At 37.3% G+C, this 16,114-nt stretch overlaps 2 protein-coding genes across 5 annotated transcripts in view; one reads left to right on the forward strand and one right to left on the reverse strand.

Moving 5' to 3' along the window:
- The window catches only part of LOC113066628 (epidermal growth factor receptor kinase substrate 8-like protein 2), a 27,717-nt gene extending 14,899 nt beyond the window's left edge, over positions 1-12,818 (forward strand). For 2 of the 4 annotated variants that reach the window (XM_026238561.1, XM_026238560.1), the window contains 18 exons: positions 1,622-1,686; positions 4,498-4,659; positions 5,792-5,941; positions 6,035-6,114; positions 7,170-7,279; positions 7,366-7,430; positions 7,568-7,685; positions 7,814-7,902; positions 8,196-8,270; positions 8,672-8,820; positions 9,046-9,193; positions 9,282-9,316; positions 9,418-9,523; positions 9,672-9,821; positions 9,924-9,972; positions 10,050-10,227; positions 11,300-11,432; positions 11,515-12,818. In XM_026238561.1, the coding sequence (XP_026094346.1) occupies positions 1,622-1,686; positions 4,498-4,659; positions 5,792-5,941; positions 6,035-6,114; positions 7,170-7,279; positions 7,366-7,430; positions 7,568-7,685; positions 7,814-7,902; positions 8,196-8,270; positions 8,672-8,820; positions 9,046-9,193; positions 9,282-9,316; positions 9,418-9,523; positions 9,672-9,821; positions 9,924-9,972; positions 10,050-10,227; positions 11,300-11,432; positions 11,515-11,583 (1,931 nt within the window). In that variant the 3' untranslated portion in view covers positions 11,584-12,818. Of the gene's footprint in view, positions 1-1,159; positions 1,291-1,429; positions 1,523-1,621; positions 1,687-4,497; positions 4,660-5,791; positions 5,942-6,034; positions 6,115-7,169; positions 7,280-7,365; positions 7,431-7,567; positions 7,686-7,813; positions 7,903-8,195; positions 8,271-8,671; positions 8,821-9,045; positions 9,194-9,281; positions 9,317-9,417; positions 9,524-9,671; positions 9,822-9,923; positions 9,973-10,049; positions 10,228-11,299; positions 11,433-11,514 lie in introns of those variants that run through there. The other 2 variants (XM_026238562.1, XM_026238563.1) reach the window with 2 other exon arrangements.
- LOC113066630 (fatty acid desaturase 2) overlaps positions 12,669-16,114 on the reverse strand; it is a 16,329-nt gene continuing 12,883 nt past the window's right edge. The window contains exons 9-13 of the mRNA XM_026238564.1: positions 15,988-16,085; positions 14,443-14,539; positions 14,285-14,364; positions 14,083-14,208; positions 12,669-13,205 (exon numbers count right to left, since the gene is read on the reverse strand). Coding sequence (XP_026094349.1) covers positions 13,154-13,205; positions 14,083-14,208; positions 14,285-14,364; positions 14,443-14,539; positions 15,988-16,085 — 453 coding nt within the window. The 3' untranslated portion in view covers positions 12,669-13,153. The remainder of the gene's footprint in view (positions 13,206-14,082; positions 14,209-14,284; positions 14,365-14,442; positions 14,540-15,987; positions 16,086-16,114) is intronic.

Consider the following 16,114-nt stretch of genomic DNA (forward strand, 5'->3'; position numbering starts at 1 on the left):
TGCTTATGCCATACATTCAGTCAGACCTAAAATCTACAGGAAACAACAACACTGAGAAAAAAAAACAGAAATCTGGTGTCTACTCAGTATTTTAGTTTTCCATGGAAAACTAATGAATGTGTGCCAGAAAATTAAACTTGATTAAATTTCCAGTGAAACATTTAAATATTCTTAAAATCAAGGCACATTAACTTGAGAGGCAACAATGTTTCAGAAAACGAGAATTTATATTATCAAAAGTACAAGACCTCATGCTTAAAGCCCTTTCAGTTAGGGTTATTATTCTGACCTTATTGGCAGATATACTCAACGCTCTTTTGCATTTGAAGTCAAATTATCTTGATTTTTAAGAATGTTTAGATTTTTTTTATTTTATTGGAAAACATGACAAAAATTCAAAAAAGGAAAAAAAAAAAAAATTTTTTTTACTATGAATTACCTGGAGAAAATCATTAATTTTAATGCTTAGATGGTAATTTTTCATATAGCTGAATTGGCTTGACAATTATAGTCAACCCAGAATTGTGAGAGGCTGGAGTTGGTCCCGTGCGATGTCTAAATCTCCCTCGTTGCGAGCTGTCGACAAGCTGCGAAGCGTTTGGAGTAAATGTCAGACATGAATAACTCATGCACGCAGCTCGACTTTCACAAAGACGGTGTGCTCCAAAGACTCTCTCCATCCAGCAGGAGGAGAGAAAAGAGTGTGAAGAAGAGATAAAGGGAGGAGGGGTGTGAAAGAATGTAGCTCTGAAATGTGATCCCGTAAAGCAGCTGATATTGAGAGGTAATGATTAGCTCTGGTCACTTAACCCCAGAGATCCACACAGGACGATGACCCCTCTCCTGCTATCACGATCTCTCAATTCAGTTTCAGTTTAGTGTACTTAAATGTGAAATTAAAGACATTTACAATACAACTACAAAAAAATCTCTCTCAAATAATTACTGTTCTTTTGAACTTTCTATTCAAAGGATCCTGAAAAAAAAAGGTCACCTTGTTTGTCGAGTGTTTTGTAAAAGACGCAATGCTGAGCTGATTTATAGGACTGCTGTAAAACAAACAACGATGTGATATTGAAGTCGGGTATGGGGGGAGGGGGGTATATGTATTACACAGTTTGACCTTTGACCTCGAATAAAAGAGGCAGGTGAAACACGATTCCCAGCCTGTCCATAAGTCTATCAGTTCGTAGCATTACTAGCGGAAGGCAACAATTTTTTACGCAAGTGAAACAATGGAGATATTTAATGCACATTTGTAGACAGGAAGTTAATTAATTGATTTGAAAGGTAGGAATGAGATTTTTTTTCCCCCTTGTTAAGAGTCAAAGGTTTTTAAAGATAAATAAATCTTGTTTTGTTGATAAACAGCGAACAAGCATTGTATCGCTAACTGCATTGATGTGTCATGTTCATAATGCAAAGGTTGACTGGTGTTTTATCAGTTTCTCTGTTCGTGCACATGAAACGTCTCTAAACGTCTCTAGACGGTCCTCTTATGCCAAAATGTGGCACTATTCAGGTTAGTTTGTGTTCTGTGTGAATCCTCAACTTGAGTATTTATATCCATTGCATGAATCTATCTAAAAAAAATCCGTGTTTGTTTCTCGATTTCTTTCAGAGCAACGAAAGAAGTACTCAAACTCGAACGTCATCATGCAAGAGACGTCGCAATATCACGTACAGGTGAGCGAGACTTGAGCCTTTCGATTCTGTTTCTTAATTCTCTCTAAGATTATTGATTAGCTGAACCTCACCACAGTGTTCGGTTTAATATTTAACACGATGATTTGATATTGTAAAAAAAAACAGGCAGGTCACTTGATAACTGCAGAGATTTGTCAGGGCAGAGTTAACCTCCATCTGAACTGATTAAGCAATCTGTGTTCTGAAATCTTACAATGGAAATTACAATGAAATTATACAATGGATAGTCACAGTCCTCAAATTTGATTTGCGAAATGCAGCAATGCATTTTATCTAACACAACCTAAAAGAACCCAGCAGAACGAGCAAAATAGCCATGCACAAGTACGTTATCACTGTGCTAATAAAACTACACTTTGATCCAGGCCTGATTTGAGACGTTCTGTTGAACTTTGTTCTGCTCTGAATGCATAATTTTGCTCGGTCTATGTTTCCACACTTTCACCCTTCGCTCATTGTAAAGACTATATCGTCTCTCTTATCTCCTTTTCTCGCTCTCACACACGGATAAAGTTAGGTCAATTTGAGGTGGTTGCTAGGGTGTTTGAAGGGATTAAGGGCAATTCAAAGCGTTTTCTAGGGTTTTGGGGTGGTTTTAGGGCAACATTAGGTGTTTTTTAGGGTGTTTGGGTGGTTTTAGGGCAAGTCTGAGTAGATTTGAGGGTGTTTGAGTGGTTTTAGGGCAAGTCTGAGTAGTTTTTAGGGTGTTTGAGTGGTTTTAGGGCAATACTAGGTGTTTTCTAGAGTGTTTGAGTGGTTTTAGAGCAATACTAGGTGTTTTTTTAGGGTGTTTGGGTGGTTTTAGGGCAACATTAGGTGTTTTTTAGGGTGTTTGGGTGGTTTTAGGGCAAGTCTGAGTAGTTTTTAGGCTGTTTGGGTGGTTTTGGGCAACATTAGGTGTTTTTAGGGTGTTTGGGTGGTTTTAGGGCAACATTAGGTGTTTTTTAGGGTGTTTGGGTGGTTTTAGGGCAAGTCTGAGTAGTTTTTAGGCTGTTTGGGTGGTTTTAGGGCAACATTAGGTGTTTTTAGGGTGTTTGGGTGGTTTTAGGGCAACATTAGGTGTTTTTTAGGGTGTTTGGGTGGTTTTAGGGCAAGTCTGAGTAGTTTTTAGGCTGTTTGGGTGGTTTTAGGGCAACATTAGGTGTTTTTAGGGTGTTTGGGTGGTTTTAGGGCAACATTAGGTGTTTTTTAGGGTGTTTGGGTGGTTTTAGGGCAAGTCTGAGTAGATTCTAGGGTGTTTGAGTGGTTTTAGGGCAATACTATGTGTTTTCTAGGGTATTTGAGTGGTTTTAGGGCAACATTAGGTGTTTTTTATGGTGTTTTGGTGGTTTTAGGGCAACATTTGGGTGTTTTTAGGGTGCTTGGTTGGTTTTAGGGCAAAATTAGGTGTTTTATAGGGTGTTTGAGTGGTTTAAGGGCAATACTAGGTGTTTTTTAGGGTGTTTGGGTGGTTTTAGGGCAAGTCTGAGTAGTTGTTAGGGTGTCTGAGTAGTTTTAGTGTAGTGATTGAGTGAAGTGATGTGTGACCAGGTATGGTGACCCATATTCTGAATTTGTGCTCTTTATTTAACCCATCAGCAGTGGGCAGCCATATTGCTGCCGTGCCCGGGGAGCAGTTGAGGGTTCAGTGCCTTGCCCAAGGGGTCTCTCCTCAGTCGTGGAATTAAGGGTGGAACAGAGCGCTGTGCCATTAGACTGCCCCACTTTAGGGCATTGCTATGGGTTTGCAAGGGTGTTTTGGTTGTTTAAGGGCATTGGTGTGGTGTTTGGGTGGTTTTAGGGCAAGTCTGAGTAGTTGCTAGGGTTTTTGAGTGGTTTTAAGGCATTGTTAGGTTTTTATCAGGGTGTTAGGGTGGTTTAAGGGCAATTCTAGGTGGTTTCTAGGGTTTTTTTGGACGTTACCAGGGAGTTTGGGTGGTTCTTAATAAAAACAAGTTTCTCTGCTAAACCTAAAACCCACTAAAGAACCTTGTATCTATTGTTTATAATGGTGTGTTTTGATCCATCACCTCAGACCAATGATCTGAAACCACTGACCTACTCTCTCGCAAACGGACTGCACTGTATGTGTGCAAACATGGACACCCATCCCAGCACAAGCAAAGTTAAACTTTCTCTTTGTGCAGTTGAACGTTGGTTAATTACATCCTGTTGAAGCCATTCTGAGATCTCCTTCCCTAACATAACTGGTGACAAGTCTTAATCTGCTTATGAATCGAGCATGATGCTTTGAATAATTTGTTCTTTTTGATGGGAACATTTTTGTCATATAGGACTCTGACATGTAAACGTACACCTACCAACCAACAAACACACACACACACACACACACACACACACACACACACACACACACAGGGGTGTGGTTAAAGTGCTGAAATGGATATTAAAGTATTATAAGGAGGAGTGTGCTAACATTACTGACAATCAGTTCCTTTAAGAGCAACACCCAATGACTTTCAGAAAGAGAAAGTTTTATTTTGACCATAGGGACAATATCTAAGCCATTTCTCCTAGAATGCAATGGAATTAAATGGAGAGAAACTCAAATTTGTTTAGTTTTTGTAGTCAGCACAGAAGCACAGAAACACACACATTGTGTTTACAAATAATAGTCTAAATGCACAAATTTTTTCTTGTTTTTTTTCTTTTTGTATATAGTGAACTGTAAGACATTTACTGTATAGAGAATATTGAACAACTGATCAAGTTTTGCACATATTATATGCAGTTATATGCATGCTTAAAAAGGTCACAAAATTTCCATTTTCCTTTCCTTTGTGTTTGCAGCACCTGTCTACGTTCATCATGGATAAATCGGAGTCCATTGCTACAGTAGACGATGCAATCAAGAAGCTGAAGCTACTGGACTCCAAAGACAAAATCTGGACACAGGAAATGCTTCTGCAGGTGACGGAAAAATCCATCAAACTCCTGGACTCCGAAACCAAGGTGAGCAGGATCTTTCCCTGTGTGCATTATAGCCTTTGTAAAGTCAATATTAGTTCTAAATTGACATTATTTACTTTCTTAATCCATGCTCCTTGTCCTTTTGTGAATGATTCATTGGTATTTGTTATGGCAAAGAAAATATTTTTTGTCTTAGTAATCATTCATCATTGGCCACGTTCACACAGTTGTCAGTCATGTATTTGAGTCTTTAATAAAGTTACATTTACACGCACTATATTAATTTATGGGCGTTACAACCGCAACCGCACTAGTTTGCATCTTAAATGTTGAGTTAAATAAACCTGCTTGAGGTCATTGAAATGAGAACCGATTGAAGACTTTAGCATGTTCCACACCTGTTCATTTAACAAAGCCTCCTCTAACCCTATATCCACGTGAAATCTGATCTGATCTGGAATAACTGGAAAGGGAACGTTTCGTCCGTGTGAATCGATTGTGATCGTGCTGCCATTACTCTGTTAATTTGTGACCATAAATGGCAACATTACTAGATCTTTGAACTCATTAGGGATCTTAATAATTGTTTTCAGGGTCAAAGGTTATGAGTGTCTTTTTTTTTTGTGTGTGACTGAATCATATAATAACTTAATTAATAATATTGATAGTTCATCGTCTAGCTGACTACGTCTTGTATTATTATTATTATTTTTTCTAAAATCCTGTCAAATGTGCACAAACTACTACCTACTACTAAATATTGTAGAAACATAATTTTCTGTAAAGTTGCTTTGTAACGATGTTTTGTAAAAAGCGCTATACAAATAAACTTGAATTGAATTTTTTTTCATATTTACAGAAATCATTTAATTTTATAATTATTTAATTTTAATCTATTTTTTAAAATTCATTCAAAAAAAGTTTAAAAATAAATAATTAAATTAAATTAAATTCTGAGAAACATTAACATTTCCAAGTAAATCTATTTATGTTTGGTTTGTTTATGTAATTCATGTTTATATACTAGATTAATCTCTTTTTTTACATTTAAAATTTCACATTTAATATACATTTACTTGAACTACATTTTGATCTTTGTTTGTCTATTTTTTAACAAGCACTTTAGGGTTAGGTGATATTGAAAGCCAGTCTAATTCTTCTTTCTTTATCTCAGGAAGAGCTTGAAAACTTTCCTCTGGCCACCGTCCATCACTGTCAGACGCTGTTGAACCAGACCAGATATCCTTCCATCCTTCTGCTCGTCTGTCAGGACAAAGAACAACACAAACCAGACATTCACTTCTTCTACTGCGACGAAGTAGAGGTGAGACCTCCAAAAATTAGACCTTTACACCCCTGCAGAATAAACACTATCGAGAGCTGCTTTCACTGGATCTGTGTGTGTGGTTGTGTTTAGGCCGAGATGGTGCACGCTGACATTGATAGCGCTCTGGGAGACAACACACGCGGCAAGAAGATGCGACCGCAGACGCTAAAGTGAGTCCCAGCTCTCATAGACACCAACAAATGCTACTGGAGTGGTTTTTAAATAACTAATTACTAGCAAGAATGACTGAAACCAAGTGTCTACAGACATCCGTAACAGCAAATAGTAAAGCCACATGTACTTTAAGGCTGCTGTGTGTTATAGTTGTTCATTTATTTAGGGATGCGACAGTGGGCTTTGGTTACATGCACACTTGTGTTTTGGAACCGGTGTGATTTTCTTCCTAAATACACACACACACACACACACACACACACACATAAGCTCTCTACTTAGGTAACTTAACTGAACTTAACTGAAAGTCAATGCAGCTTTGTGACTAATGAGAAGGAGATGTGGTTCACAATTGATTTCAATAGCTTGAGTTAGCATGTTGCTAAGCTAACAAAGCAATTCACATAAAATACGAAAATATTGAGAATTACGTACATTTTTAATTGGATCAAACTATTTTTATACATTTCAGCATTGGTTTAGTGCCCACATTCTCCACCACCTGAGCTCTTCACAATGCTTGAAGGGATTGTCTCTGAAAATTACGTGCTGGAGAGACAAAGCGTATAAATTGGCCAAAATTAGCTATCATTAAAGGATAGGGTGTTTAGGTCATTTGAGGCCATTGCTAAGTGGTTCCTCTGATGTTTAACCTCATAAAGCCTACTGTATCATATTTGATACACACATTTCTAAGGCCTCTAAATTATCAATATGGCCAAAACCTTGCTGAAAACCTGTTTTTTACACAAACACTACGTGCTTTTCTTAATTGTCATTGTATTGCATTGCTTTACACATATAAACAAAAAAATTAAAAAAAGCTTTGATCATTGAACTAAGCATTTAAATGCTAGAGACAGAGTGACAACTGATATTTATAAGCATTTTATATGAGTAGTCTGCTATACTCTTATAAAAATGTCATTGATTTACATTACAAGCGCTTAAAATGTAATCTTTTTGGGCATACAATTAGAAATTACATATTCTTCGGCTGCTAATTAGGTTCTGGAGCACATGAATCCTCTCTTTCTCATTTCTCCATCAGAATGAACCAAGAAAAGATGAAACGCCACCGGGAGACCATCATCCCGGCCTCTGAGCCTAGGAGTCCTGGCCCTGGGGTCAAAGGTCGCGTAGCAGCTACAGACATGAAAGGTGCCAAACACACAGACACAAAACACTTATGTACTTTCGTTTGCGATAAATGCATTGATCTTAAACACTCTGTGTATTTGTCCCAGATGAATTGTCGATGCAGGACCCTGAGTCCAATATGAAACTGGCCCAGCGGATCGAGAAGGACGTGGTGAGTGCATGGATAACACTGGATATCTGTAAACACACACACACACACACACACACAAACACTCCAGCATTGAGTGTATCAGATTGTGTAATGCTGTAACTCAGGCTGTGCGTTTTCACTCTGTGTTTGTCATTTAGCAAATCCTGAACTGCGCTCTAGACGACATCGAGATCTTCGTTGCACGTCTTCATAAAGTGGCAGAGGCTTTTGCGCAACTTAACCAGCGCAAGAAAAACAAGAAAAGAGGCCCTGCAGGTACATGTGCATTTGATTTAAAACACCTTTCATTTATTCCCTCAATATAATCACTTATTAGCTAATTTATACTTGGGAAAACAATAAATATCTTCGCTGAACAAACATGATTGTCGTGTGTGTTTCAGAGGGAATGCTAACGCTACGAGCTAAACCTCCATCAGAAGGCGAGTTTATCGACTGTCTTCAGAAGCTGAAACTCTCTTTCAATCTGCTGGTGGGTTTCACTTTCTTTTGATGCTTTCTAAACTGAAAACGCCCTTAAATATAAATACACAATGCTTTAACTCATGCAGAACGGCTGTGGTTTAATATCATCAGGTACGTGTGCACTCGAATTCAAACTTTTGAAACAAACGTTACAACACGCTGAACGAAGCAAGAGCAAGTTTCAAAATGTTGTTTTTAGTTCATAAGGCTTGTTTTCTGAATAGAATACACAAATGAATTCTGCTATGCTTCATGAGAGCGTGAGTGAGTGAAGTGTTGGTGTGTGTGCGCCCTCTACAGGCCAAACTGAAGAAACACATCCAGAACCCCAGCGCTGCAGAGCTCGTGCACTTCCTGTTTGGACCTCTAGAACTGGTGAGGAACTGAGCGCGTGCACATGCACATGCACAAAACAAAACCTCTATTGGTTAATTACTGAACAGAAATTTAGGAATAGAGTTCAACCATCAGACTAAAAAATGCTAATATCACCACTAAAAGACAACTTTTTGGAATTAATAGTAAAGTTAAAGGTTAATAAATAAACACTGGCAACAAAATGCCCTTGTAAATGATAGTAGCACAATAATTTGTTCCACCAAGAAATATATATTAGTAGTAGAAGTGATAATAATATTAATAATCAGCATCCTGTTTGGTATAATAACAGAATGCAATGGTGTATAACAGTTATTTTGCAATGGCTCATCCAATGATAATGCGTACACTTTGTACACAGCTCTCGATTACAAAAACACTTTTGTCTGTGTATTCAGATACTGCACAGTTGTGGCAGTCCTGAGCTGCCGCGTGTGGTCATCTCTCCTCACCTGTCCCGAGACACAGTGGACTTCCTGAGAGGACACCTGACTCCCAAAGAGATGACCATCTTTGAGCTGCTGGGAGACGGCTGGACACGGCCCAGGTGATGATTCAGCCGCTGTGGATGTGTGTGTTAGTGGTGAAACATCGAGCTGCGTAATCGGCCAATGCTTGCTTGCTTTCTCTGTGTCAGATGATGATCGTTGCCTCTCGGGAATCCCAAAATTCTCTTAAACAAACAGGATATCGATAAATTCTCTTAATAAGCATCGGTCATGGCATGTTTTACCATGTTGTTTAATTCTGGGCGTGTCTTTGTGTATCTTAGAGCTGATTGGCCGAAAGATCAGTGCGCTCCTCTGTATGTCCCAAAGTTCCGGAACGGCTGGGAGCCTCCGGTTGAACTATTCCGGTCGTCCTCGTGGGAGACGGAGAGCGCCGGCGCACCGGTGAAGACAGAATACAGACCGAAAGAGGTGAGAGAGATGAGTCACGATCTCCTGTGTGTGAAAATCTCTTCTTTGTATTAAATGCATTTCATCTCTTCTCTCTTTTCCATGTCAGTTCTTTGGATCACAGTCATCGATCTCTTCAAACGGGTGAGTGAGTGGTCAGATCTGAGTAACTTTGAGGGTTTCAACTGTAGAAAAAAAAGCTTAAAATCCTTTATTTTTTGGCTGCTCACGTTTTATTTTTCCAGGTCTTTCTCGACGCCTCCTGTTTCTCGCAAGTATGCAAAGATCCGCTACCACTTTGTGGCACGAAATGCAAATGAGCTGTCGGTGCTTCAGGATGAAGTTCTGGAGGTATGAAGAATGAAAAAAATAAATAAATCACGTTTAACATCTCAAAGACAGCAATGAGATTACATGCTTTGATAAAAAGCACCTTGCAAAATTAAGTGCAATACAAGCTGTGTTATGAAAGAAGGAACTAGCCACTGTGTGTTTTAAGGTGTTGGAGGATGATAAGCAGTGGTGGAAGTTGAGGAACCGGAGCGGACAGGCGGGATATGTGCCCTATAATATCCTGGATGTGGTGAAACTTGAGGATCCTCATGCTTTAATCGACCCGCCATACAGTCCAGGAACAGCCTATAGTCCGGTAAACACATTTGCACACTAAAGCAGCAGAAAAACAAGACATTTTCGATCATTAAAAAACACTAATGCATCATGATTTTGTTTTGCTGCCACTCTCATGCAGTCATACCGAGGACAGTCGCCCTCCGGCTCACTGGGCAGTGACAAAGACGGTGAGTTTTGACAAATGTGACCAGAAGGAAACCTCTGAAAGTGTGTATTTGACGTGTTTCTCCATCACTGTTCTCAGGTCACTCTCAGCAGATGGACAAAGTGAACGATGAGCTGCTCATGTTGATCACTGGTAATAAGGTTCAACAGCCTGCGAGGAACTTTAAAGTGGTGCGTCAGTCTGCTGTCCCGCTGACCTTTGACTCCAACCCGGCCGAGGTCAGCGCCTGGCTCAATGCCAAGGGCTTCTCCAAACCGTGAGTCAAGTCTATAGCTTTTACACTGAACTCCTTGAGTCTCCTAATGTAATATATGTATATATTTACATTTACTGAAATCTCAATCCTAAACTATGAATAAATATAATATATATAATTTTTTTTTTTTACTGAGAACTCAGTAAAGATGATTTCAAATTAAGAGATCTTTTGAAAAAAGAAGCCAAGATAAATTCAAATAAAAAGAATGTATTTACTGAGAACTCAATCTTTCTAGAATATAAAGAATTTAATTCTGATAATTTTTATATAAAATAAAATATATATTTTTTACTTAGAATTCATTGAGGCTTCTTAACTATGAGAAATAAATATAAAAAAATAAAATAAAATCGTATTTATACTGAGAGCTCAAAGCCTTTTAAAATAAAGGAATTTAAATAAAAATAATTCTCAAATGAAATATATATATATATATATATGAAATAATATATATATGTAAATATGAAATAATATATATGTAAATATGTAAATGTAAATATGTAAATGTAAATATGTAAATGTAAATATGTAAATGTAAATATATATATATATATATATATATATATATATATATATATATATATATATATATATATATATGTAAATATATATGAAACTAGAGAAATTTACTAAAATAACATTATTATTAAAAAAAAAAATCATTGATCCTAAAATGAAACATTAAACTAAAAATGTTTTTTCCCCCTGAGAACACTTTAAGCCTTCTAAACTATGAAAAAAAAAAAAGTATATTTATTAAGAGCTCATTAAAGCTTTTAAACTTAAACTAAAATAAACAAATTAGAATAACCAAAAAAAAAGATCCCATGATGCATCAGGTGCATCTTTTTTCATTGGAACGTTTCTCATTGAAATCAGAAGCTGCATCGGGACATATTGAAAGGTTTGTTCCTTTTTTAACCCAATAGCCTTTAGTTTGTCACAGCCTAAAACACAACGACACATTTGACAGCTTTACTTTGCTTTCGCTAATTGAAGCAGTTTGATTTCATGAGATCTTTATAAAAGTTTTATAATTAAGTTGAGAAATAATGCCTCTGTCTGTCAGGACGGTGGAGCGTCTGGGAATCCTGACCGGCTCTCAGCTCTTCTCTCTGAATAAAGAGAACCTGAAGACCGTGTGTGGAGATGAGGGATCTCGCGTCTACAGCCAGGTCACCGTCCAGAAAGCACAGCTAGAGGTCAGAAGCACTTCATACACAATGATACATGTCTGCTAAACACCACACAACTCTTCTCATCTGGCTTTTCTCCCTCCATCAGAAGAGTCGAGGAGATACAGAACTGCAGGAGATTCTGAATAAACAGCAAGAGAAAATTGCATCTGCCTGAACTGTCAATCAAACAGTCACCTGGCAACAGTAACCATCAACCAAACCCACCAATGAAGTTAGATGCTATAGATTCAGCCACATCGTCGACCAAATGTCTAATCCAATATCTTTTCTAATTGTATATTTATTCCTGGTGCTTTTTATTATAAGTGTATGTACGGACCTTATTGTGATTTATCCACACACATTATCTTGTTCATGCTGGAAAATATTTGTAAGCTTATACGGCTCTCTATTGCATGGAAACAATATATCGGTGAGACTCGTGAAAACATGTACGGGTCACACTTCAAAATTATAAGAAAATATTCGGCTATGAAAATTTGTTTGAATATTTTTGAATTTGTAATTTTAACCACCATTGCTCAAAGTAAAAATTTTAGGCAATTAATCATAAAAAAAAATAAAAACAAGTAATAATCAGTATAAATAAATATCATTGCATTGGCTTTTCACCTAAAAAACAAAAGGACTATTATAGAAATAGACTATTTTAGGATCATTAACGTTTTTGCATCATTTTTGTCAATTTCTCAAAGTATTTGTAATTTTGTAATTTTTGATGATTCGTTCAAAAATACATAAAGAATATCAGTATAAATGAAAATCAATACAATTACTGTCATGCATTCATGTTTTACAATTCAAAAACACTCAAAACATTTTTTAAGTTGAGGTGAAAGTCAAAAAATGTAATGTATATTAAGCAAAATATACATATTTCTTGTGATCTTGTGGTTAAATGTGACCTGTACATGTCCATGAGATTCACCCGTGTCCATCAGATTGAGCGCAGTGATTGTTTTCTGGGGTTTGATGCATGATTGCATCTGTGACATCGGTTTTTGAAAGAAAGGAGAATGTAAATAATGTGCTAAATTCAGTCTCATCACACGTTCTGATGCTGATCGTTGTGACGAATGAATGACGCGAGAACAGTAGATTTATCAGCTGGATTTCATGCACTTCTTTCCTTTGTCAACACACAACAAGTGTTTTAATTTGTATAAAGGGCATGTAGAGATTTTGATCCTTCAGTATGTAGTTCAGTCACAATTGAGACGCTTTAAAAACACACAGATGAGGTTGAATCAGTTTAATTGGTGAAATCATGTCATATAAAACCAGAAGTACAACCTCTTAGTATTATCCAGCTAGTTTCTCCAAATGTTATTTATAAAAACAAAATCAATGTATTTAAATTTAAGAAATAAAGTGACTGCTAAAAAATGGTACCTCAGAAATTATCCTCGAAATATTCAATGCATCTAGAAACTATTCTAAATCTCGGCGATTGCAATCCAGCAATCACATGACTTTCAGGCACGATCATGCACATTCATGTACCTTCAGATACTTTCTTTATCTCTCGGTCTTTAAAACACATTCAAAGTGCCACAATTACCCTTTAAATATCAAAAACAAAAGTGCTATGCATCATTTTAGCAATCTGATTGACTGGTCTTTTAGTTACACTTTTTAATGTCAAGTCTGCAACACGCTGTCTCTGATTGGTGGATTCTGCTCAGCTTTTTATTTATTTTTTAAATGCAAACAGAAGTGAGGTTTTATTTGTTGAGGTACGCATCCAGCCAGAGTTCTCCAGATTTTTCCAAAGACCTGAGAGAAGAGTAAAGGAACAGTTAGAGCTGAAACATCTGCCAGGATATGCACACAAAATATAAATAAGTACAGATCCTTCATAAATGTGACCCTGGACCACAAAACCAATCTTTTTAAAATTTAGATTTATGCATAATCTGAAAGCTGAATAAATGATCTTGCAATTGATGTTAAGTTTGCTAGGAGGACAATATTTTGCAGAGATGCAACTATTTGAAAATCTGGAATCTGAGCGTGCAAAAAAATCTAAATAATGAGAAAATCATCTTTAAAGTTGTCCAGATGAATTCTTAGCAATGCATATTACTAATAAAAATTAAGTTTTGATATATTTACGGTAGTGAATGTTTGGGATAAAAGTGACCCACATCGGTTTCTATGCATTTGTAAATAAAGTAGGGCTGTAACGAGTCTGATTAGATTAGAGTACATTATAAAAAAAAAAGCTTTGATTGCATTTCGTCCGTGTCAGTTAACCAGCAAAATACCAAAAGTGGTGCATTCCACGGATAAGAATCCATGAAAAGCATTACAAGACTGTTTTCTAAGGCTACACAAAATTAAACATTAAAAATCACAATAAAGCATAGTCATAATCCGTTCATAAAGTCATAAAATTTGTGCAGCCTTTCTAAAATACATCCGTTAAAACTTTGCATCCACATCCATGTCCCTAAATGAGAAATTTTCACCAAATTTAATGAAAAAATAAACCGGTATAAACAGCAGTTTGAAAAATTTAGTGTTGGCCGAACTGACCCCAACCAAGGCAGACTGTTAGATTTGTGGTCAATGTTGTTTCATTTAAGGAAAGGTTCAGAGCAAAAAGCATATTTTGAAGGTGAAGCCGTGAGATTTTAGGTGTGCATCATACCTGATGATGTCGGCAAAGGCCCCGTACAAGGTCTTCTCATGGTACTTGACTCCGTATTTGTCACACAACGCTCGCACGTGTGGAGCGGCGCGCCAGTAATTGTGCCGAGGCATTGTGGGAAAGAGACTGGGACAAGAACAAGGCAGAGTTGTGAAATGCCGAAGATAAACTGAAGCCATTTTCACACTTTTGTATTTCTTACTGGTGCTCGATCTGAAAGTTGAGGTGTCCGCTGAACCAGTCGTTGAAGGGGGATTGCTCGATGTTACAGGTTGCAACCAACTAGATGACAGAAATGCATAGAATGGGTATGGAAGAATGACTTAAACCCAGTGAGACTGTGACGGCTCAGAATGTCACCTGCATGCTCAGCCAGTCTTGGTGTTTCTCGTAGTCGATGTTCATGGGGATGTGGCTCATCTGGGTCACCCAAACAAACCAGTGACTCTCCATGAACCTGCAGCCCACAGGAACACCACAATCATGTGACTGTACCCTAACCAGGATCTCACGATTACATTGTGTTACACTAAAATACAATATCAACTGTAGGTCACCCAAAGCAATTGGTGGCGAGGTAACCATTAGCTATGTTTACATGTAACCTAATAATGTTGATAAATGGATTGACGGCTCAATCAGATTGAAAAGCCTTCTTGCAAACACCTCAATCAATCCAATTGAGCTTAAACCAAATGAAATTGATCAGATTGTGTGTGTGGGGGAGGTGTTTTGGGACTTTCTGAATCTGAAATCAGATTGAATTCATTTCCATTGACAGAAATGAGCAGGGCATGTAAACATACACTAATTGAATGGCTTTGATAGCATCAAAGCACTTCACATGATACTGCTCTTATACAAATCAACATATTCTCTCTCAAAAGAAATACTTTAGTCTTTTTTTGGTGGGGTATCTGGTGGTAATTTGATATATGGGTAGGTTTTACCCAATTTTACATACTTATTTGAAACATGAGGAAATCCTGCAGAACATTTAAAGAAGATATAATGTGGAAATTAGTGATGCACCAACATTTTGGCAACCAGAAATATTCAATTGTGGCTGAAAGAGTTCGGTAGAGACTGTAATGTTTAACGAACCCTTCTCCGAGGTTGCATTTTGATAATGTCTATTTGGTGCACACAAATGGGATAAACTACAACAGGTAAAGATGTCAACTGTGCAAACACTGATTTCAAATTTTTTTTTACATCTTTTATTGTGATTACATTTTGGTCAGTGCCATTTTTAGTTAATGCACTTTTCAACTGCGGACAGATGTGAATAAAATGGCTAGTAAACAACAGGACAGAACCTCAGGAAAGCCATTCATGCCCAAATCTCAATAGTCAGCTAGAAAAAAATAACACTAACGAGGAGCACTTAGATGAAGATATGCACTAGATTACACATGCTTTATCAGCTACTTAGATTAAGTCTCCATTCATTTCTCTTGAAATAAATTTGTCATGGAAACTTTTGGTATAGGTGTCAAAAAACAGAACAGAGGAACACTGAGCCAGCTTTATGATCTCTTACACACCAGCAGCTGTGAGCAATCAATGCTCCAGCGTTCTGATTGGTGCAGGAGGAGTGGGCGGAGACTAGAGCAGTCAGACAATGAGAGAGTGAAGAGTGAAGGACACGCCCACACCGCTCTCTCTCTCTCTGGCACAAACAAAGCAGTGTGTAAAAATAAAACCGTAGACTTTTTCGTATATTCCAATACCAAGGCATTTCCAAAAATACTTATATGGTAAATGTCCAAATAACTAATATATATGGTTATTTTTTTATAAGTGGTTGTATTTTGCTTCTCAGCCAATGAGAATGCATTTGGAATATTACATTGGAATTAAATTTATTTTAAGCAGAAGTTGTAGATGAAATGATTGTTTTACCTTACGAAATTAAACAGAATCACCGCCCAAAACACTCCGTAGAACTGTGTGTAACACAGGAAGTATCGAACGTAGTAACTTATACACCACGCGAGGTCCTAAAAGAGATATGACGAGAAGAGATAAG

This window comes from Carassius auratus, chromosome 50 (genome assembly GCF_003368295.1).
Source record: "Carassius auratus strain Wakin chromosome 50, ASM336829v1, whole genome shotgun sequence".
In the NCBI taxonomy this organism is placed as follows: Eukaryota; Metazoa; Chordata; class Actinopteri; order Cypriniformes; family Cyprinidae; genus Carassius; species Carassius auratus.